Below are 23,221 nucleotides of genomic sequence, written 5' to 3' on the forward strand. Positions count from 1 at the left end.
TAACAATGGATGCCTGACTCTTTGTCTACACTCCTGTGATCAAAAAAAGCTGAGCAGGGTTCAGAGTGCAGATTCCCAAAATTTGGAGGACAGGGTCCTTTTTGTCTGCCCTGGCTCCCACAATGTGTGCGAGCTGCTCCAAGAACAGGTGCACAGCTGCCTGCACCCTAAGGTAACTGCTTCTATGAGAGGAGCTGATACAGACTGAGATTAACCACGATTTACTGTCCAGGTCTTCACCTGCAAATTTTAAGTCCTCAGTAGACTCCAGAGTTCCAAAATAGTTACATTACACAGATTCTGCCAGTGTAATTATTGTCTAGTGAGACAGATTACTAGTGCTTCCTCCTCTGTCATTGTCCCAGAATCCTCTGCAGTGCAGTTTTAATTTATGTCTCTTATTAGACTGAGGTTGCACTTCATTCCATGTGTTTGTATCCTACACCATTTTTTTCTATTGGGCTGTTGTTTTGTTTGTTTTTTGTTAGAGCTCTGTATAAATTTAACTTTTTGTATATAAGTTGGACGTATTTCACATTTTGTAATTTCTTTTGATTTGGTGGGTTTTTCCATGCATACATTTTTTATATTTATGTGTTTGAGTTTATCCAAAGTATTTTACATACTTATTTTAGTCAGTAGTTCAAAATATACAAGAATGTGTTCAATTTTGGGGAGGGCATACGAGAAATTAATAACATTGATTGCCTTTGGGTAGCTAGAGTTACTTCTCTGGGTTGTGGGGTCTTCTTTTTCTTTTCTTTTTTTCAAATCTTGAATAACCATTAGAACAAAAAGAAGAAAAGCAAACCAAAGCCTACAGCAGAAGCAAGTAACAGTATCCCAGATTCCAGTAAATCGGTTTCCATTCAAGAGGAACAGACTGTGCCTTCTTCAGAGAAAGGGGGTATTAATGGTTACCATGTCAACGGTGCCATCAATGATACTGAGTCTGTGGACTCACTCAGTGAAGGTATGGAGATACTTTCAATAGATGCCAGAGAATTGGAAGATCCTGAGTCTACTACACCAGATGTGCTGGATAGAACAGGTGAGTTTATTAACAGGTCTTTGAAAAGTTGTTTTCTGTTGAAAAATATAGGGGCTTCCTGGTTGAAAAAGCAACCAATAAATTGAATTTAGTTAGTCTTTTATTTTTTAGTTTTTGTTGCCTTTTATATGAAAGAGTCAAATTTTGTACAGTTGATTCTTGAACAACGCATTGTGGACTATGCAGGTCCACTTACTTGTGGATTTTTTTCCCCGAAAAAATATAATACAGTACTGCAAATATATTTTCTCTTCCTAATGATTTTTTTTCCTAATGGTTTTCTTAATAACATTTTCTTTTCTCTAGCTTACTTTATTGTAAGAATATTGGATATAATACATATAAAATACAAAACATGTTTATTGACTGTATGTTATTGGTAAAGCTTCTGATCAACAGTAGGCTTAAGTTTTGGAAGAGTCAAAGTTATATACAGATTTTCAACTGCAAGGGAGGGGGTCAGTGCCCTTAACCCCCACATTGTTCAAGGGTCAACTGTAGTTACCAAAGGCCTAGAAGAATATAGTTGTTATTCCATTGTCTTATATTTTAATTTTAGTTTAAGTCAGTCTTGTGGAAATCTTTTAACATAATAATCCCTCAGTAGTTAGAGATTATAGAAGGTGACCTTAAGACTTTTTAAATTGCTTATTATTAAGGACAGTGATGATGATGAATTGATGTTGATGTTACTATTTTAGGGCCCAACACAGTGAGGAATATATAATAGTAACTGTAATCCCATGGCTTTCATGAGAAGTAGACTGTTGGTTTTTATTGTCCCACATTTGTTTTCTAGTAAAGAATTAAGATTAATGTTGTCAATTCAAATATCTTGCACATTTTTTGTTTTATTAACCATTTTGATGAATGTTGGGAAGATACTGGGAATATGTCTTTTAAAGTTGGCTTTTTAATTACTTGGTTGTTAATCCATTTCCACTTGCTCTGTTGCTGCTAGAGTTATTATGTAATGACAATTTAAGAGTTGTTCTGTACTTCTCAGATGTTCTTTTATTGATTAGCTTGCACACACAAAAAGACTTAGAGAAAAATATAGCACCTACGCTATAACCTCAAATAAACCAAAGATAGTCAGTGGCTTCCTTTTTTTTTTTTTTTTTTTTTTTTTTTTCCTGAGCTAGCTCTTCTTTGATATCCTAACTCTTTGTGCTTTCCGTAAAGCTTTTAAAACTCTCGGGGTACCTGGCTGGCTCCGTTGATGGAGCATGCAACTCCTGATTTGAATATTGTGAGTTCGATCCCCACGTTGGGTGTAGAGATAACTTTTTTAAAAAACTTAATAAATAAATAGATTAATAATAAAACTCTCCCTTCCCTGGAACAGTGTAAAACTCTTTTTTCCTCAGTATAACTTACAGAAGCTATAAGAAATTAGTGCTTCCTTGTGCCCAGAGCTACCAAGGTACAGGGAACAAGCTAGCTTATCTTGAGATGGGTTAACACAGACTCATCCTTTTCATTCAGGATGAAGTTTAGGGCTGAGCCAGATGCTCCTGATAGTCTCGTCCAACTGATTCTGCTCTTTGTTCTATTTTGTCAGTTGTTTTTGTTCATAACCTTTCAGAGGCATAGTTTTACCTGAAACATTTTTACCTTTTTTATTTGTTTATACTTAAGACTGCTTGATTGATTTCCTCCTAACTTTTACTCTAAAATACTGGCCTTTCTTTGACAGGGTCCATGCTGGAGAATGGCATCTCTGATTTTGAACCCAAGTCTTTGACTATGCAGTCTACTCAGAATTCTCAACAAAATAGGAATGCTGCGAAATCTCTCTCAAGACCTACCACAGCACCTCAGTTTTCAAATCTGGGGATGGAAGATTTTCCATTCTCTTCCACCAACAAAAAGCTAGGTAAATCAGAAGGCTACCTTTGAGAGAAAACAAAAAAAAAAATTGTGCTTTTGGCTAGAGAGGGCAAATTTTCTCCTTGTTCCTCAGATAAGATCTCAGAGGTTAGCAGGTAATACTTTTTCTGTTTTTGAGGCAGCAACTACCCTTCCCTAACTCCGTGTACACAGTTGGAGTCTGATAGTATTTTAGATGCTGTACAGTCTTGTTACAATGACAGGGATCCTTTTAGTGAATGAAAGTCAAACTCTACTGGCCAGAACGACTTTTCTACTAACAGTAACTTGTTTCTTTTATTTGCTTTACTAAACATTTTTGTACTGTTTCCTTCATTTTTATCTCCTGGTTGATTTAATAGTAAAAAGCTCTGCCAACTCTGACATGACGTTTTAAAGAAATCTTTTCATTTCTCTTCACAACTTCATGTGCTTACTAATATCTGTCAGACTGTAGCTTTAAACAAGATCGTTTCCTCTTAAGTAAGTGTGCAGTATCGACTGGTGGTAGTTATTTGCTTTTTTTTTTCACTATACTCATCATTTAAATAATCAGCCAGTAATTAAACAGGTAGAGATGATAGCCCCTCTGAGTGTCATACATCTAAAGCATCGTGGTCCACTCCACTAAATGTACGAAACAGAAATGTAAAAGACACTTGTAACCTGTAGCTCTTTATTGAATTATTTATTCCACATGAGCTAAATTTAATTAGTGAAGCTTTCCTTTTAAATCTAACATGACCCTCAGCTTGGTGCAGAAAGCACGTCAAAAATACTCAGTCAAGCAAAAAGAAAAGCACAAGACTTGAAAGCTCTTTAGATTTGGAAAGAAATCAAGTTACGATGAGGAAGAATTTAAATAAAAAATTGGAAATCTATATCTTGGCACATTAAACTTCTTAGATCTATGATTTCACCTATAAATTGTATATATAACTTTGACATTGGTGAATATAGAAAGGTTGGTAGAACTTTTGGAAACTGATTAGAATATGTTGGGTGGTAAATATATTTCATCTTTACCTATAAAGTTGGCTTATCCACATACAATGTTTCGAACTACTACACAGAGAATTTTATTAATTTTGTAATGCCTGCATGGTGAATTATAGTCCAAACCCTGTCATTTAGAGAGTTTTGAAACACTGGTACCTATTCAAATACTTTACTTCATTTTGGATAGTTTCTGAAGTTGCTGTTGTCAAATTCATTAATCTTTTTTTTAACAGTTTCTAGTCTGCTGTTAATCCTATCCAGTGAAATTGTCATCTCAGACACTGTCTTTTTTCACCTCTAGAGGTTCAGCTGGGTTTTTTAAAGTATCGACCATGTCTGTCCTTAATATGTTTATGCTTTTCTCTGCCTTCTTGAACTTACGGTATCTGATTGTATCAGCTGTTTTGAGGTCTTTATTTACTTGACTCTACATCTATGACATTTCTGCATCTGTTTCTGTTAGTTGATTTTTCATTATGGATCGTGTTTGTCTGCCTCTTTGTATGCCTAGTAATTTTTTATTGGGTGCCAGACATTGTGAATTTTGCTTTGTCGATTGCTAGATAGTTTTTGTGTTCTATTTAAGTACTGTTATGATTTGTTCTGGGACTATTTGGTAACAGTTTGAGGCTTGTTTTTAAGCTTTGTTAGGTGGAACTAGAGTAGCCGTTAGAGCTAATTTTGCCTCATTACTGAGGGAGTACCCTTCCAAGTGTTCTACCTGGTGCCCTATTCTGGCTGGTGTGAACATGAACTATTTGTGGGCTGGGTGAGGTCTGAGGCTTGTTCTGCGTATTCCTTTCCAGTGGTTCTTTTTCCTGTCTCAGGTCACACCGATGCATTCAGAATCCCCTGCAGATCTCTGTACAATTTTCTCATCTTTGTGTAGCTCTTTCCTCTCTAGTATTCTGCCCTTAGAATTCTAACCACCTTGGCCTCCCCAAGTTCTTAGCTCTGTCCTCTCAATTCAGGATTAGGATTTCTCCTCCTTGCACTGCAGCCTGGAAACTCTTTCATGGCAGTAAGTTGAGGCAATCGTAGGCCTCACTTCATTTGTGTCTTTTCTCAGGGAAGAAGTACTGTCTATCATCTATTGTCTGAAAACCAGGTTTCATATGTTTTGTCTGTGTGTGTGTTTAGTTGTGTAAGACAGGAGGGTAAATCCAACTCCTAGTACTCCATCTTAGCCAGGATACTTAGTTAAAAACAAAAATCTATGAAAACATCAATTTTTTGGTGAGGAGGGTGGCCATTAAGGAAACATTTTTAGTCCACATGACATTTGTTACTTTACATGCTTAGGTGTTCATATCTAACTTTCAGGTTACTTGTGCTCCTTTTTTTATATTAATCCTTGGGTTTTCTTCCCAAGGTTCCAATATTGAAAAATCTGTGAAAGACCTCCAGCGCTGTACAGTGTCTCTCGCACGGTATCGAGTTGTAGTTAAAGAAGAGATGGATGCTTCCATTAAGAAAATGAAACAAGCTTTTGCTGAATTGCAGAGCTGGTAAGTTAAGTTGCATTTGATCACATGGCACAAAGATGATCATTTATAAACATGGTCTGCCATTCACCAGGTCCTTTAATTTCTGACTCTTAACTGCTCTATGTAGTGGGAAGAAACTTAAAAATCCTGAGGTATATTTAGCTTTCTGCTTCATTCAACTCCTTTTGGTCACATGGCCATTTTGCAAATGGGTGGTACAGAGAACTTTTTGTGTTCTAGGAATGGGCTTGAGGTTGATACTGTTCAGAAAAGGACAAATAATTATAGAATGGACCATACATCCTTACTTTAGGGTCTGTCTTTTAAACCAGGAACCTGCAACAAATGGCATGATGTTTTTGAACAAAATTATGAAGTAGAAAAGACCTGTCTTTGCTTTCCCACCTCCTGTCATCCTTCCTAATGCACTCTGCCCTAAACATATCTTTGGTGCCTTATTATTAATCGATTTGTTTTAATTTTGTGTTTTTCAAACTGTGTTCTAAAAAAAATACTCTTAACTAGGGGCACCTGGATGGCTCAGTCTGTTAAGTGTCCAAATCTTGATTTCAGCTCAGGTTATGATCTCACAGTTTTGTGGGATTGAGCCCTGCATCAGGCTCTGGAGTGACAGTGCACAGTCTGCTTGGGATTCTCTCTCTCTCTCTCTCTCTCTCTCTGTCCCTTCCCCACTTGCATGCTCACTGTCTCTCTCTCTCTCTCTCTCTCTCTCTCTCTCTCAAAATAAACTTTAAAAATAAAAATAAAACAATAAAAAATACTCACATCTTAAAATATATTAATATGTGTTCTGTAGGGGAAATAGGGTTTGGTAGTTAAAGAGGTTTGAAAATACTTTTTTAAAAATTTTACCACTGGACTGAAGTGCTTTTTCAATGCTAATGTGCACTGTGAATCTACAAGAGGGAGCTATACTATGCTGTTTCTCAAGCGTATTTGATTATAGAATCTTTTGCGGGGAGAAATATATTCTAATGTTTTTTAAAATTACTGAAGCTAGTTTTAATCATTATATATTGAGGTGGTAACTAATACTGAAGCCATAACTCCTTTCTGGGGAGGTATTTGCATTTTTATAAGGGACTTGTTTGCAATGGAAAAGCCCTGAGGACCAAATTCAGTAAAGTGATGGAAAGACCAGCAGCTAGGTTGATGTTTGGAGGTGTAAGACTGTCTACTTTCCTTCTCTGTAAGACGTGCCTAGATCTGAAATGTGAGAGGAAGCGTTCATGAATAGAGGAAACCTACCCCACTCTTCCTCCCAACCATCCATTTTCTTGCCTGTTTGTGGTCGTATTCAACCACGTCTCTGTTCATCAGCTTAGTATGGTTACTTCATGCCACAAGAAACAAGAGACAAGGGAGTGTAGGCAGCCTCCGTCCTGTGGAATTGAAGAGGGCATGAATTAATGAAGATGTAGAATAAAGCCTCCAAAAAGTTGCTGACACATATTTTTATCATTTGCAAAGTGTAGAATGGTCCACTAAATCATCATAACCAAAAGTACATATATGTTTGTGTATATAGTTTTAAGTTTATTTATTTATTTTGAGAAAGAGAGGGCAGGCACATGCATGGGGTAGGGGGCAGAGAGAGAGAGAGAGACAGAGAGAGTGAGGAAGAGAGAGAATCCTAAGCAGGCTCTTTGTCCTGAATCCTGAGTTTTCCCTTTCAGGTTTTATAGCTAGAAATTTAATGTCATATCTTCTGTCTTTCTTACATACATGTTTGCTTCAGCCAGAAGACTTAACATTCACATTTCCTCTTCTATATACTTGTTGATGCCACTTTTCTATCCTGATATGTTCTTCTATATCTTTATACTTCTCTAACTCCAAGCAGTCTTCCCAAACTCACCTTAAATTAAGCTCTAACTTCTACGAATATTTCTAAGTAACTGGTTTCTACTCTTTATGAACCTTTTGGGAGAAAGTACCATGCCCTTCGCTCTGGATTACTATCATATCAGATATTATTGACTCATTTGGAAAAGAATAAAGAGCTAAGAGTAGATCATCCCAACTTTGCTTTGATAAGCCTCTGGTTTCCATGATTGTTTAGCTTACTGATTACTTAGCCACAGGATCTGATTGTATTCAGAACCAGCCTAAACCAGGAAATGCAGTTCCGGGAGAGAGATTTGTGAGTTCCTGTTGACTTGGAACCCAGCCAAGGAGAGCCTCCTTCGATAAATGACAAATGAAATGGTTTCCTGCCTGGGAACTGTGTACTTAGGATTGATTAGCAGACGTGACAACCGGGTCAATTTAACTTGAGGAAAGAGATTTACCTGCCCTTTCCTGCTGGTGCCCTTCTCTCTGGCTGATTGGGTTTTTATACTACCTTATTTCAATGCCCCTTGCAGTTGCTACTTCAAGACATAATTGGCAGGTAAGCTAACTCCATTTGGCACTGAACCAGAGCTTAGAGTTAATGTCACTCAGGAAGCCATTTTTTGTGTTGGTTATAGTATAAAAGAAAAGAAAAGGGTTTAACAAATTTGCAACAGTAAGATTACATTGATGGGGCACTAGGGGAATTATACAGATAACTGCTTTCATTTTGGGGCCAAATGAAAGCAGACACATACCTGTGGGAAGGTAAAATCAGAGGCTTTTCCAGTATGTAAAACTCAAAATCTGTTTGTTGGTGATCCAGTAATAATCATCTCTAGACCCAAGTTTACTTTTCTTGTCCATTCATAAAATTTGTCTGACTTACATTGTTGGAGCTATTAGTTGACTTAAGTTTAAAGTTATTAAGGAGCAGGATATGGAATGGAACGTGAAGCTAAAGTAGATAAATCATTTTGGACAGTTGTCATATAATATGTTGGTGAAAATGCCAAGAGGAAATACACTCAACTTGCCTTTGTAAAGCAACTCAACTCCTTGTTAAAGGAGAAAATGGAGAGGCATCTCTTAAACACACTCAACTCTTTGTTAAAGGAGAAAATGGAGGGGTGTCTGGGTGGCTCAGTTGGTTAAGCATTTGACTTTGGCTCAGGTCATGATCTCATGGCTTGTGGGTTTGAGCCCCGCATCAGGTTCTGTGCTGACAGCTCAGAGCCTGGAACCTGCTTCGGATTCTGTCTCCCTCTCTCTCTCTCTCTCTCTCTCTCTCCTCCCCTGCTCATGCTGTCTCTCTCTCTCTCTCTCTCTCTCTCTCTCAAAAATAAACGTTTTAAAATAATTTTTTAAGGATAAAATGGATAAGAAATTTGAAATTCTAAACATATAAAGTCAATGTAAGTCTTTGCTTATGACTGAAATTTTTCATAGCTGATTCCTCATTCACCTTAGAAAAGTTACTTCTTGGCACAAAAGCAGACACTGAGATCAATGGAACAGAATAGAGAACCCAGAAATGGACCCACAAACGTATGGCCAACTTATCTTTGACAAAGCAGGAAAGAATATCCAGTGGAAGACAGTCTCTTCAAGTGGTGCTGAGAAGACTGGATAGCGACATGCAGAAAAATGAACCTGGACCACTTTCTTACACGTACACAAAAATAAACTCAAAATGATGAAAGACCTAAATGTAAGACAGGAAGCCATCAAAATCCTCAAGGAGAAAGCAGGCAAAAACCTCTTTGAACTTGGCGCAGGCAACTTTTTACTCAATACGTCTCTGGAGGCAAGGGAAGCAAAAGCAAAAATGAACTATTGGGACCTCTTCAAAATAAAAAGCTTCTGCACAGTGAAGGAAACAATCAACAAAATTAAAAAGGCAACCGATGGAATGGGAGTAGATATTTGCAAACGATATATCAGATAAAGGGTTAGTATCCAAAATCTATAAAGAACTTATCAAACTCAACACCCAAAAAACAATCCAGTGAAGAAATGGGCAAAAGACATGAATAGACACTTCTCCAAAGAAGACATCCAGATGGCCAACCAACACACAAACAAATGCTCAACATTACTCATCATCAGGGAAATACAAATCAAAACCACAATGAGATACCACCTCACACCTGTCAGAATGGCTAACATTAACAACTCAGGCAACAACAGATGTTGGTGAGGATGCAGAGAAAGAGGATCTCTTTTGCACAGCCGGTGGGAATGCAAACTGGTGCAGCCACTCTGGAAAACAGTATGGAGGTTCCTCGAAAAATTAAAAATAGAACTACCCTATGACTCAGCAATTGCACTACTAGGTATTTATCCAAAGGATACAGGTATACTATTTCAGAGGGACACGTGCACCCCAGTGTTTATAGCAGCACTATCAACATTAGCCAAAGTATTAAAAGAGCCCAAATGTCCATTGATGGATGAATGGATAAAGAAGATGTAGTATATACATATATACCTTCTTTTTGATTACTCAGCAATCAAAAAGAATGAAATCTTGCCGTTTGCAACTACATGGATGGAACTGGAGGGTATTATGCTAAGTGAAATTGGTCAGAGAAAGACAAATGTCATATGACTTCACTCATATGAGGAGTTTAAGATAGGAAACAGATGAACATAAAGGAAGGGAAGCAAAAATAATATAAAAACAGGAAGGGGGACAAAACATAAGAAACTCTTAAATATGGAGAGCAGAGGTTTGCTGGAGGGGTTGTGGGAGGAGGGGATGGGCTAGATGGGTAAGGGGCATTAAGGAATCTGCTCCTGAAATCACTGTTGCATTATATACCAACTAACTTGGATAAATTAAAAAAATAAATTAAACAGCAAAAAAAGTTACTTCCTTTTAGTTGAGCTTCTCTTTTAGAGAAGATGTTAAGCTACAGGTAGTCTAACCTAAGGCTTTTAGATCCTTAAAGTCCATATAAACTTTAAATTTATATGGTGAAAACTTACATATCATTTTAAGAACCAAAGCGCTTTCAAAAATGTCTATTTTAGAAATAAAGGAATGGGCTAATGTAATAATGTGTTATCAAAAATCTCCATAGCACTCTATACCTTTAAATTATTCTTCAGTTGTTGCATATTTAGTACATTGATACCTTATTTCTACTAGTAGTTGGCCTTCTTGGTTTTTGATATCCTTTAATTTAAATTTTTCACTTTTTTTTTTTTTTTTCCTGAGAGAGAGAGAGTGTGTGTATGCATACAAGCGGGGGAGAGGGAGAGAGAGAATCTCTGGCAGGCTCCATGTCCAACAAGGAACCTGATACAGGGCTTGACCTCATGACTGAGATCATGACTTGAGCCAAAACCACACTTGACCGACTGAGCCAACCAGGCGCTCCTAAAATTTTAACCCTTTAACCATCTGTGAAAATATCTAGTAACATGATAATTATCAAACAGTTTACCAAACATTCAGTCATATTATCTGACTTATTTATCTGGATTTCTATCCTGCTAAGTAGGAATTTTAAATTCAACTTTACCATTTAAAAGGGATTTGAGTCTTAAGCGATTTGCCTAACATAACATCATAAATTGCAGACTCAATATTTGAATCTCTGTATTCTGACTCCCTGTAACCTATGATTTTCATCCCATCTCTCACTGATGGCTCACTTCTCACTAAAGCTTAGGAAGAATGCTAGAGACTTGGTACTTGTCACATATATTATTTCCTTCTCAGCTTAAAGGCTATATAACAGAGGAAATTTAGGGACTAAGAAATTTTGTCATTATGGAACAGAGTTAGATTGAGCAGGACCAAAATTTTGAGTGAGCCTATGAAAGCCTTTATAAGGATTCTTGTAAAATAAAACTTTAAGAAGGAATATTCCATCCAAATATTGCTTTGTAATTCAGAAGCCTTAAATCACACCTTACAATGATTTGTGATTCACCTATCCTTCAAGTCAGATCCTAGTTGTGGAGAAAGTATGAAGATTAAGGGAAAGGTAACTAGGGAGTGGGGTCAATTAGAAAAGATTTCTTAAAATAAATGAATCATTATTAAGGTTTGAAGGACAGGAATTACATTGGCAGAAAGGATGGGGCTAGAATACTGCCATTAGGAGATCTGATCTAAGCAAAGGCATAGAAGGGACATGTAGGGGCTCCACCTGGTATAGCTATAGCTAAGGGGGCAGTAGTTGAAAGCAATATGGGAGGAAGTCAGAGACCAAGGTAAAATGAGAGCATAACAGCAGTTCTTTAAAGTAGAAGTAAAAGTCATGTAACTCTACCAACTTAACTTTCTGTGTCCTCTTGTGTCCCCCATCTGTATGCACATATAATCTTAATAGTTGTAATCATAGTGAGTGTACTTTTGTGGTATATTCTTTTCGTTTAAAGTTTTCTTTGATTCACCTCTCTGTAACTGCTTACACTGTGCTAATATGTGTATGTGTTCATTTAAGAATTTCTAGACAATGGATCTGGTATATATAATGATTTACCAAAGTTAATATGAACATATTTTACTAAATGGATATTCTGCTGGAACTGAGAAGTCAAGATGAACACAGATATTTGAATAATTTCTGTGGCTATTTATTGAGCCATTATTGCATGTCAGAAGCTTTTATGCACATGTTTCTAATCTGTATAACTATTATACCCAATTTATAGATAAGAAAAGATGGGCACAGTAAAAACTAATTTGCCCAAACATACTTGGTATTAAGTGACACTTTTCTACTATACCCTGCTTTCTTTTTCATTGTCTTATCAGGTATCTCTGTTTGCCTTTATTTTTTAGTCTTTGCCTTTCTAGTCTATATATGTCGCCCTTTAGACATTACTGTCATAATTTGAGAGAGAGGATAAAAAAACCCCACAGTTTTAAGTGAGGATGTAGCCAGCTACTCTCTAGATGGCTTAACACTAACAATTTTTCCTTACCAACTAGAAACTTGAACAATAAACTCCTTGGTAATCTAGATTGCTACTGGTTCTTTTTTTCCTAAACATATTGTAAAATATCATCGAGTCATATGGTCTGTAATATCACTTCAGAACTGAGATACTTTTGACCACTGGAAAAGAACAGTCCCAAAGGAACAGCTTATATTCACATCCTAATTTCTTACAAGCTACTTCAGACTCTTAAAATATGAAATCACATGTCTACATGCTTTGTGAGGACTCCTGATTTGATAAGATCCAAATATGATTTAATAAGCTAGTTCTTTCAGTTAATTTTACCACTGTTGTTCAACTCTGTGTGATGACCTGACTTACTGGTGTTTTTTGTTTTTGTTTTGAGCCTATGCACGTGTACCATACTCCAATAAGGCCAAGTGCCGGGAGTATGGAGTTCTACAAAACATATGAAGCATCATTAATTTTCTGCTAATAAAAACTACTGACTGTTCCCTCTTTTGATTGTTTTTTTTAATTTTTTTTAACGTTTATTTATTTTTGAGACAGAGAGAGACAGAATATGAGCAGGGGAGGGGCAGAGAGAGAGGGAGACACAGAATCCGAAGCAGGCTCCAGGCTCTGAGCTGTCAGCACAGAGCCCGATGCGGGACTCGAACTCATGGACCGCGAAATCATGACCTGAGCCGAAGTCGGCCGCCCAACCGACTGAGCCACCCAGGCGCCCCTCTTTTGATTGTTTTTATGAGAAGAGGGAAATGTCTTCAGAGAAGTAAAGGTGTTTGCTTTGGCTTTGCTTGGATTTCTCCTTTGATTGGCTAGAGGTGTTAGAATGAATAAGTTTTAGGTTTTCAGCAAATATAATCGGGTACAAATATTTTCTAACATTAGTGAGTGGTTTAGAGTATTATCCCTTGAAATAGTTGGCTGTGGAATTGCCAGAGATGTGTTTCCATTATAACATTATTTTCTTTAAAAAAGAATTTTTTTTTAATGTTTATTTGTTTATTTTGAGAGAGAGAGCTCACGAGCAGGGAAGGGGCAGAGAGAAAGGGAGAGAGAGAATTCCAAGCAGGCTCCCAGCACAGAGCCCGATGTGGGGCTTGAACTCAAAAACCGTGAGATCATGACCAGAGCTGATGAAATCAACAATCGGATGCTTAACCGACTTGAGCCACCTACGCACCCCATAACATTGTCTTCTAATGCAGCAACCATAAACAAATGATAGTTAACATTTTTTTGGTACCAAGGAATACTGAAGGCAATAGCTAGAATCAATAATCTACATGTTAAATGCGTTAATTAAAGGGCTTGCTTCAAATGATGGACATGTACGATATCTTAGAGATATGAATAGTACTACAGGCAAAACTATTCTGAGCAACTAAATAAATTACATAGAAGCTTTAGAATAAATTAAACAAATGTGAAGATAGTAAAAAGTCCTAGTAAGGAAGGAAGGCAATACAGAACATTCATTTACCAGTCTTTTCCCTTAGTGGCAGTGACAAGTCATCTAAAACCATCTTTCATGACTGAAGAAATGATGTGGAAATTCTCTACACTGTTATAAGGCGCAGGCTTAATAAGACCTAGTGTCTAAGACCCCACAATATTTAGCTGAATTTCATTAGCAGTTTCAGAATCCAGTGTATCAGATGCTGATTATGTGTATTTCCATTCAGGAAAACCTTGAGACAGCAACTGCAAGCTCAGTGTCCTTGTGTATTGGCACGAGCAAGGTAACAGAAAGTCTGACTGTCTGAATGAGCTTTTCATCACTCTCTGAGAGGACTCATTGCTTGCAGTTATGGCCTCTAAAAACTGTTACCTCAAACCACAGGTACTTTTGAATCTCTTGGCCACAGATCTATATGAAGACCATCGTTTAGCTGAGGAACAGATGAAAAACTTGAGCTTAAGTTTCTGCATTGTTAGAAAGCAATATTACGATAAACTCTTGTTTTTAATCGTAAAAAGAAAAAGCCTCTGCTATTTATCTTCATGCTTACCCTACTGTCCACTTTTGAACTCTTCCCACCTTTTCTATTTGTGATGCACTTATTTCAACTTTTTATTATGAAAACTTTCAAAGAGACAAAAGACATGGAAGGATGGTACAGAGTGTGTGTGTGTGATGTGTTTTGGTGGAACCATTTGAAAGCTGCAGGCATTATGACATGCCACCTCTAAAATGCTTTAGCATTGATGACCTAAAGATATGGTCATTCTACACAGTTGCAGTACATTATGTGATGTACTTTTAGGAGGCAAGTTATTATTATATTGCTTTGGTCAGTCTCGGCCTATCTATGGTGATGCTCTCAGCTACAAACGCCCGGGGGGGCGGGGGTGGGCATTCACCTGGGCCGCATATTACTTGTAATGAGGCCATATTTGAGCTAGTGTTGTGGCTGGATCAGCCCTGGTGGTTCTTAGGATTGTAAGACACCTCAACAACTGCCATCAGGGATCTTGGGAAAAAAACAAGCTTTTATTACTTACATGTCCTAGAGGGGACATGGCACGTCCAGTGCCATACAGCACAGGGTGCTTAAATAGAGCTCAGACTAGGGTTATGCCTTTATTGCAGGTGATGGTGGGTTACCTAAGGTTTTGTGGGTTCTTTCTTTATTGGTGAATTTAAAACATAAGAGCAGGAATTAAAGCGTGGGAAGGGAAAGTAGGGTCACTCAAGTTATATGGGTCACTCAGGGCTTTCTAAAAGAGGAACTTCCTGTGTGGGGTAGCCTGACTTTTTATTGTGCAGCTGGCAGTCTGTTTATCTGAGATGTCTTTGAAATGGAGGTCTGGACAATCAAAGCTTAGTGTCAGGCACTTAACATTACAATGACAAAAGCTAACTATCAGGCATTTATATTTTAGCATTTATTTGTTTTTGTGCTTTTCTTTAAACTTTTTACTTTTTTCTTTTTTAACATTTATTCATTTTTGAAAGAGAGGTGCAGAGAGACAGGGAGACCCAGAACTGGAAGCAGGCTCCAGGCTCTGAGCTGTCAGCACAGAGCCTGACACGGGCTCGAACTCACTAGCTGTGAGATCAAGACCAGAGCTGAAGTCGGACGCTTCACCGACTGAGCCACCCAGGCACCTCATATTCATTTTTGTGTTTTAAAGACTTGTGAAAATCTTCAGGAAAATTGCAAATGTTCATCAGGCTTTTCTCTGAGAAAATATCCCAACAGCCTCAGTTAACCAGTAGATTGCTCTATTTAATACTTGGCTGATGACATAAGACCTTTTGTAGATGTTATCAATAGATGGCAAGACAACAAACAAGAAATAGAAGCACTTACTGCTTTTTATAGTGGGGTTTTTGGGCACGAAAATATGCACTTTTTTTAATGGCATGGGCAGATGGTTGTTCATACACTGCCTCTGAATTTCTTACGATCACCAGTGAGTCAATCAAAAAACAAACTTTATTTAAATGGATTCCAGTCATCCCTACAGGGGGAAAAAATCCAACACAGTGTACTTCGTAGCTCCTACTGCCACAGAAAAGTCTGATTGTGATGATGCAGAATTTTTTTTCTTGCTAAACGTGTCATGTGACATTCTACTTTTTCATAATAAAGATTGTAAGCTGCAAAAAGCTTACTTGTTTGCGGAAGTCTTAATAAATATTTTACAAGCTTTGCCAGAGACAAATTTGTCATCTGGTGGACACAGCGTCTGCATCTTAAGGTGATTCAGCAACAGAAAGGAGGTAGGGTCAAAATTGAGGCCTGGCAGCTCCTGTCTCAGTTGTGCTTTTGTTTTGCTTTTAGGTATTCCAAATGCTGCTAGAGTTCTCGGAGCAAAGTATTGCCAAGGTTTGGAGAATGCTTTCTTAGCGGAGTATTGCTACCCTACAATAGTTGGATCTTCTCTCTTGTCTGGTGCTTCTGGATTAATATGCCATCCAAATTTGTTTCATTACAAGTCTATTTATTAACATCATGCATAATGATGTTTTTTTTTGTTTTTTTTTGTTTTTTTTTTTTTAGCGAGCATGAGTGTGCACGTGCACGCAGGGGAGGGGCAGAGAGAGAGAGAGAGAGAGAGAGAGAGAGAGAGAGAGAGAAAGAGAAAACACCAAGCAGGTTCTGCTCTGTTAGTATGGAGCCCAGGGTGGGGATCAAACTCAGCGAGCTGTGAAATCATGACCTGAACTGAAACCAAGAGTCAGATACTTAACCAACTGAGCCACCCAGGTGCCCCACATCATACATAATTCTTATCAAACCTGTGTTCTCTGGCACTTCATATAAAGGAATTTCCTCCTTGAGAAAATGACCCTGCCTTATCTTTTTTTGTATACCTCACACTTAGTCCCTGTATTAACTACTTTCTGCTAACATCAGTAAATATTGAGCTAAATTGAGTCAGCATTCATATATATGTATACGTATATGTTTATGTATGTGTGTATATATGATTAGTTTTACAATCAGAAACAAGAGTAGAACTTTTATTAACCCTGTAGATCTATTCCTTTGCAAAAGGGGAAATCAGAATGAATAGAAAATTCAAAGAGAGTTGGAACATTTCATGTCTGGGCAAGTATCAAAATTTTAGATTTTTATTTCACCACTGAGTAAAACTGATACAGTAAGGAAAATTACTTGTATCCAGAGGTTGCAGACTAGGGCAAACTACTGTCTTTCTATATGTTGAAGGTAGTGGGCTCTTTTACAAGAACATAGGAAGCTTTATGTGCCATTTACATTTGCAGTGGAGAAAATTCTCAGTACCCATTTGACGTTCATTTTCTGTAGAAAGCCTATCAGAAACCTTTGATTTCATTTTTTCTGGATTATTAAATGTTTACTTGAAACCAGCACAATGTATATATGTCTTTTAACTACTCTGCCTCCTTAAGACTAAAGTGCCACAAACAAAAACAAATGAGCAAAGGGAAAAGAGAGAGAGAGAGTGACAAACCAAGAAACGGACTCAACTACAGAGAACAAACTGATGGTTACCAGAGGGGAGGAATGGGCTGACCAGGTGATGGGGATTAAGGAGGACACCTGTTGTGATGAGCACTGGGTGATGTACAGAATTGTTGAATCAAGGGGCGCCTGGGTGGCTGAGTCAGTTAAGTGTCCAACTTTGGCTCAGGTGATGATCTCCAGGTTGGGTACTTCGAGCCCTGTGTTGGGCTCTGTGCTGACAGCTCAGAGCCTGGAGCCTGCTTTGCAGTCTGTGTCTCCCTCTCTCTCTCTGCCCCTCCCCTGCTTGTGCTCTCTCGGAAAAATAAAAGTAAATAAATAAACAAATAATAAATAAATAAATAAACAAACATTAAAAAAATAAGAATTGTTGAATCAAAAAAGAAAAAAAAAGAATTGTTGAATCACTGTATTGTACTCCCAAAACTACTATTATGCTGTATGTTAACTAACTGGAGTTTAAATAAAACCTTTGACAAAATAGACCAAAGTGCCAGTGGACTTGGTGCAACTGTGGTAAAGTGTTGAGAATATACAAAATCCTAATTGTGGATAAATTTACCATGCCCTAGTACGGATATTGCCTGGTAAAATGTATTAGAAGCAAAGCTGTCTGATTTTATAGACCAAAATATAAAATAAAAAATATGTGACTTTGTATGTGGAAATACGTAACTTCCAGAACTTTTGCTTTAGCACAGTTTAGCTAGAAGTGTTCTGTAGCTCGCTACTGCCACCTACTGGTTCTCAATTCTTGGACTTCTAGCTACTGGTTTACTGTAATACACAGAAATAAAAGGGAATTAAAGAAAAAAAAGAAACAAAAGGGAATTAGGTCTATTTATTGGAATCCTTAAAATATCCTTTGCTGAGGGTAAGACAATTTGTATGTGGTCCACACAGGGTTTACTTTGTAGTATGCTTTCAGTGAACCAACTCATAAGTCTGTCTCCTCTGTTAACAATGTGCTATTTCTGTTTGAGTTTCTGATCAAACCTTTTTTCCCTTTGTCATCTTTTCCTAGTTTAATGGATCGAGAAGTGGCATTGCTTGCTGAAATGGACAAAGTGAAAGCTGAAGCAAGTAAGACTGATCTGTAGTTAAAGCTATTACCAGTTAGTAGTTATCTGCCTTTCAACCCTCATAACAAAAGCTCAATATAAATGTCACTGTAGGAGTTTATATATTTATTTGAAGAATCTTGAGAAGCTGTACTGCCCTGGCATATGAATCCTGTCAGGTGAAACAACTTTACAAGAATCTGGTTTTTAATATTTTTGAATGTTAATATTTTGAATGTTCAATGTCTGAGGGACTGCATCATGGTATTTGCCACCACAACATCATCTTAGGAAAATAAAGTATCCTTGCCAGGTGCCTGGGTTTTGTCTTATTTTGGGTTTTACTTCCAGTGATTGAATAATTCCATTGGGTTTTTTTTTTCTACTTGGAAAAAAAAAATGTTTGGCATAATCAGAGTTAACTTCACCAGCTTGCCCACAATTTAGTGTATGCATCACTGTCATTACCTATCTGAGAACTTTCTTGGTTTTCTCAGTTTGTAGAACAGTCTTCACTCCGTGTCTGTTATCATTAGATAGAGGAAGTCAATGAAATGAGGGTTTAGGATACCATGACTAGGATTCCATGAAAGCTTACTAAAATAGATTCTGGAGGAATAGAGTCTAACTTGGGTAATTTGTGGGGTTTTGTAACCAAAGAACCAGATACCTGTTTTTTGTCATTCCTGTTGAGGGTTAGGTACAAGATACACAGCTGTATGGAAAGAAGGGAGTATCTGTTACAGCTTCTACAATGGCATTGATGTGGGCTTTTCAGCAGCAGGTTTGACCTTCATGCTTTGAATGCTAGATTTGTAATTTGGAGGGTTGTTTCTTTTAACCTGCTCTCAGACTGGTACGAATGGCAATAGGTTGAGGTGATGACTCACAATTAAACCATTTGTGTTTATGCTCATGGGCCAGAGGAGGCACTGAGCTGAGTTCTCTTTTGATCTGTTTTGACCTGAAATGTTGAACAGGTGCTGTCCACTGTTTTTCAGAGGTGAGATTCATTTAAATTGAGTGGTATATTCTGAAATTTCTAAATGTGACCATTTCGGTCCATTCGTGTACTGTGTGTTCTATTTTGAGCATAAAGTTTCAAATAAAGCTAGTAAGAAGACGTAGTCCTTACTTTTGAGAAGAAGGTGCTTTTTAAAAATATATCTTTTATAGAAAATGCCAAACATTTCAAAATGACTAATATAATTAACTGCTACCGTCCAGCTTCAACCAATTATCAATTCATGGCAAATCTTATTTTATCAAATTAAGAGCTACAGTTTTACTTAATTTTGTCAGTTGTATATCTGTATCTCCTTTCTTTCATGCTAAAATCCTGGATCTCAGTGTTAGTAAATGTAATTATTCATTTACCAATACTGTCAAGAAGGTGCTTCTTTTTTTTCTTACACGTTTAATAGTTTTATTGATTTATATGTTCATAGTACTTCACAGTTCAGTTTTTTCATTCATTTCTCTATGATCTTCATATTACCCTTATGAGGTAATTAGGTTTTCCTTTTTTTTTTTTTTTTTTTTTAATAAATGAAGAAATGAGTCCTTTGGAGAAAATGTGTCTTGTCCAAAGTTGTGTAATTGGGTCCACTGATTTGTGTGGAGTTCTTGACGTGACACATTTCCTCCATGATGGGATCTGTAGTTTTGTCTTAGAATCCTAGAATGCAGATTCCTGAGAGCAAATGGATTTGACACAAAATGGCAGACAGGTTTTATCTTGGGAGCCAGACCAGTAGATCATTTGTAACTATTGGGCCTTAGTGTCAAGAAATTTTTGTAGGCATATCCCTCACTTACTGGGAAAGTGTGTGCTTATTAATTAAGCTCATGTGGGGAGGGCAGCCCGTGGGTGGTATATCCGTGACAATCAGGATAATAAGTAAACTTGCTAAAGGCATTCAACTCTCTGGAATACCTGATGTAGCTCTTGGAAAATTCTAGTTATTTTCTAACATAAATTTGGCTGATTTCTAAGTGGGTTACAGGATTCTATGTATAACAGTTAGGAATTGAGTTTGACTGCATGCAACAGAGTGGCCTAAATAAATGTGAGTTTATTTCTTTCTCTCATGAAATGAAAAATCCAGAGGTAAGTGATCGGGGCTGGCAGGGCGTCTCCAAAATGACATGAGGGACCCGAGCTTCTCTGTCTTTGTACTCAGCCATCCTTAGAGTGTACCTATGGTCAAAATATCCCTGCTAAGGCTCCAGTTGAGGAGAGGCAATATGTTACATGCTGGCTAGGACTCCTGTAAACCTCGCCCTGTGAGTTCTGCTTAGATCTCAGTGACTAAACCATATCACACGACTGTCTTATCCAGCAAAGCCAGGAAATGTAGATTTTTACTTAAGCAGATTGGTACCCAAAACACTGGACTTCCGATAGGAAAAAGAGGAGAATGGATATGCAGTTGCTAACAGTCTTTTTGCTATTGTCCACCCCTCAGCTACCCGATATCCTCTTTTTTAAAAAATGAGAACACACTCCTCTCCTCCTCAATGACAACACCTCCAAAGTCTCATCTAGTTAGTATATTTAGCTGAAAGTCCAGGGCTTCGGGGTCATTTCAGATCTTTCAACAGATCTGGAAATGGCATGTTGTGGTCTGGGGTCCCATGAACTAGAGGAAAAGTTAAATGCCCTTCCCTCCAATATTATATAAAGAAGAGCATAATTAGAGTAAAAAGTTCCCACCTGGAAAAGCAATGATCAAATTGTACTGGGCAGGAGTAGCAGAATCCCTGGCCTTGTGGCAGAGATAACGCCTTCGTTCATATGGCAGCACCTAGTTCTGCTTCCTTGGAGGATTTCTTTGGCTCACATTCTCTGTAACCCCTGGTTCTCTGCTCTGAGAGATTTTTTTTTTTTCATATTGTCTGTTATCCTCTGTGGCCATATCTGAGTTATACATCTGGGAGCATGCCAAAGATTATACTTCTTAAAAGGCTGTCAACAACCTAAGTATCCACCGTTAGGGGACTTAGTAAATAACTGTAGTATACCTAAGTAGTAGAAAACCATGTGGCTGTTAAACAGTGAAGGAGAGCCAGCGTATTAATAGGCAATGAACTTCAAGGTATGTCAAGTAAAAATAGCTTAGGTAAAGGAAAGGACCACATATATGACATACTCCTATCTGTAAGGAGGGGAAAGAAGGGAGAGAGATATTTGCTGTCAGAAGTAGGGGGGATGCTTTTACTTTTCATTTTATACCCATTTATTCTAGGTGAATTTTTTTTACCCTGGGTACCTATTTCTGTTTTAATTTATATGTTTCTTGATTAAAAAAATTTTTTTTGACTGGAAAGAGAAGAAAGAGAAATAAATGATTTATGAGTCTTTATGATTCATAAAAAGTGTTTACCATTTAACTGCCTTCAGAGTCCCTCAAGAAGCTGGAAACTGGACCTTTGGTATTTTCATTTTCTGGATGGGTGGGCAGCTAAGCCTTTGGCTGTTCAAATATGTACTGCAAGGCCCATATTTCCAATTCTCCTTTATCCTATTTAGCAGAAGATAAGAGTCCTACTCTCTTTTCCTCCACAGTGGAAATTTTGCTCAGCCGACAAAAGAAAGCCGAACTTCTAAAGAAGATGACTGATGTGGCTGTTCGAATGTCAGAGGAGCAATTGGTTGAGCTCAGAGCTGATATCAAGGTAAAACTTCTTTCTCCTTTCTGCCTTTCTTCTTACCCTCAGGGACTGAAGCAGCAAATCTCCATAATTCATCGCCATATCTAATATATTGAACTCATGATCTTCCCTTCTCAAAGCTAACCGTCTTCCATGTTCCCTTTCTCTGTAAATGGTACTGTCATCTATCCAGGTGTCCAACCTGGAAGCCTTAGGAATTTCTCCTTTCCCATATTAAATCTGTCATCAGACCCTGTCTGTTTGACCTCCTCCCAAATCTCAGATCTGACCTTTTCTCTTCAATCTTCACCACCACCATCGTTATCCAGCTACTGTTGTCTCTTGCTTGGACTTCTGTAATGGCCTCTTAACTGATTCCACCCGTCTATTCTGCCACTGCCCTGCCCTCCCAGCTCTCCATATCTGTTCTCACACCACATTAAACTGCTTCAAACCTCCCACTGCTTTTAGGATAAAGACTGTAATCCTTAACACGGCCTCTAAGGGCTCTGCAGGGTCCGGCTCTGCCACCATCTTATTTCACACCATACTCCCCTTGTTCTCTGGCCATCTTTGCTTCTCCTTCCCACAAACATAGTCTCTTCCCTCCTGCTGGAGGGCTATATGTATGCTTTTTGATCTGTACAAAACGCCCCACCCAACTACTCCCAGCACACAGATAACTGACCTGCTCGTCCTTTTAACTTTCATGTCATGCCCCCTATCTTGTATGTTCATAGCATAGTTATCATTTTATATGCATTTGACTGATCTGTCTTCCCAACTAGATTGTGAACTTTACAGTGGCAGGAACCAGTGTGCCTCCAGTGTCTAGCATAGTGCCTTGGCATGTAGTAGGGATTCAGTAAATATTGAAATGGTTGGTTGGTTGATTCTGATTTTAGAAGAGAAAAATGAGCAACTTGAGATACTGATTGTATTGTATCTGTTTGTGAAGATTCTTAGGTTCGACACTCATGTATTTTAAATTCTTTAAAAAAAATTTTTTTTAATGTTTATTTCTTTTTTGAGTGGGAGGGGGAGAGAGAGAGAGAGAGAGAGAGAGACAGAGCACAAGTGGGGGAGGGGCAGAGAGAGAGAGGGAGACACAGAATCTGAAGCAGTCTCCAGGCTCCGAGCTGTCAGCACAGAGCCCAACAGCAGAGCTCAAACTCTCAAATCGTACCGTGAGATCATGATCTGAGCCAAAGTCAGACGCTTAACCAACTGAGCCACGAGGCGCCCCTCATACATTTAAAATTCTTATATAAAGAACAATGTTTCTGAGACTAAGCATGGAGACCTGAGAGACGTTGGGATATTTGCGGGTAGTTGTGGACACTGGAATTCTAAATAATT

At 37.9% G+C, this 23,221-nt stretch overlaps 1 protein-coding gene across 5 annotated transcripts in view; it reads left to right on the forward strand.

Moving 5' to 3' along the window:
- The window catches only part of SPATS2 (spermatogenesis associated serine rich 2), a 148,641-nt gene that overhangs the window by 119,909 nt on the left and 5,511 nt on the right, over positions 1-23,221 (forward strand). For all 5 annotated transcript variants that reach the window (XM_049625399.1, XM_049625397.1, XM_049625398.1 and 2 more), the window contains 5 exons: positions 790-1,051; positions 2,751-2,930; positions 5,295-5,430; positions 18,172-18,230; positions 21,777-21,886. In XM_049625399.1, the coding sequence (XP_049481356.1) occupies positions 790-1,051; positions 2,751-2,930; positions 5,295-5,430; positions 18,172-18,230; positions 21,777-21,886 (747 nt within the window). The remainder of the gene's footprint in view (positions 1-789; positions 1,052-2,750; positions 2,931-5,294; positions 5,431-18,171; positions 18,231-21,776; positions 21,887-23,221) is intronic.

This window comes from Panthera uncia, chromosome B4, assembly GCF_023721935.1.
Source record: "Panthera uncia isolate 11264 chromosome B4, Puncia_PCG_1.0, whole genome shotgun sequence".
In the NCBI taxonomy this organism is placed as follows: domain Eukaryota; kingdom Metazoa; phylum Chordata; class Mammalia; order Carnivora; family Felidae; genus Panthera; species Panthera uncia.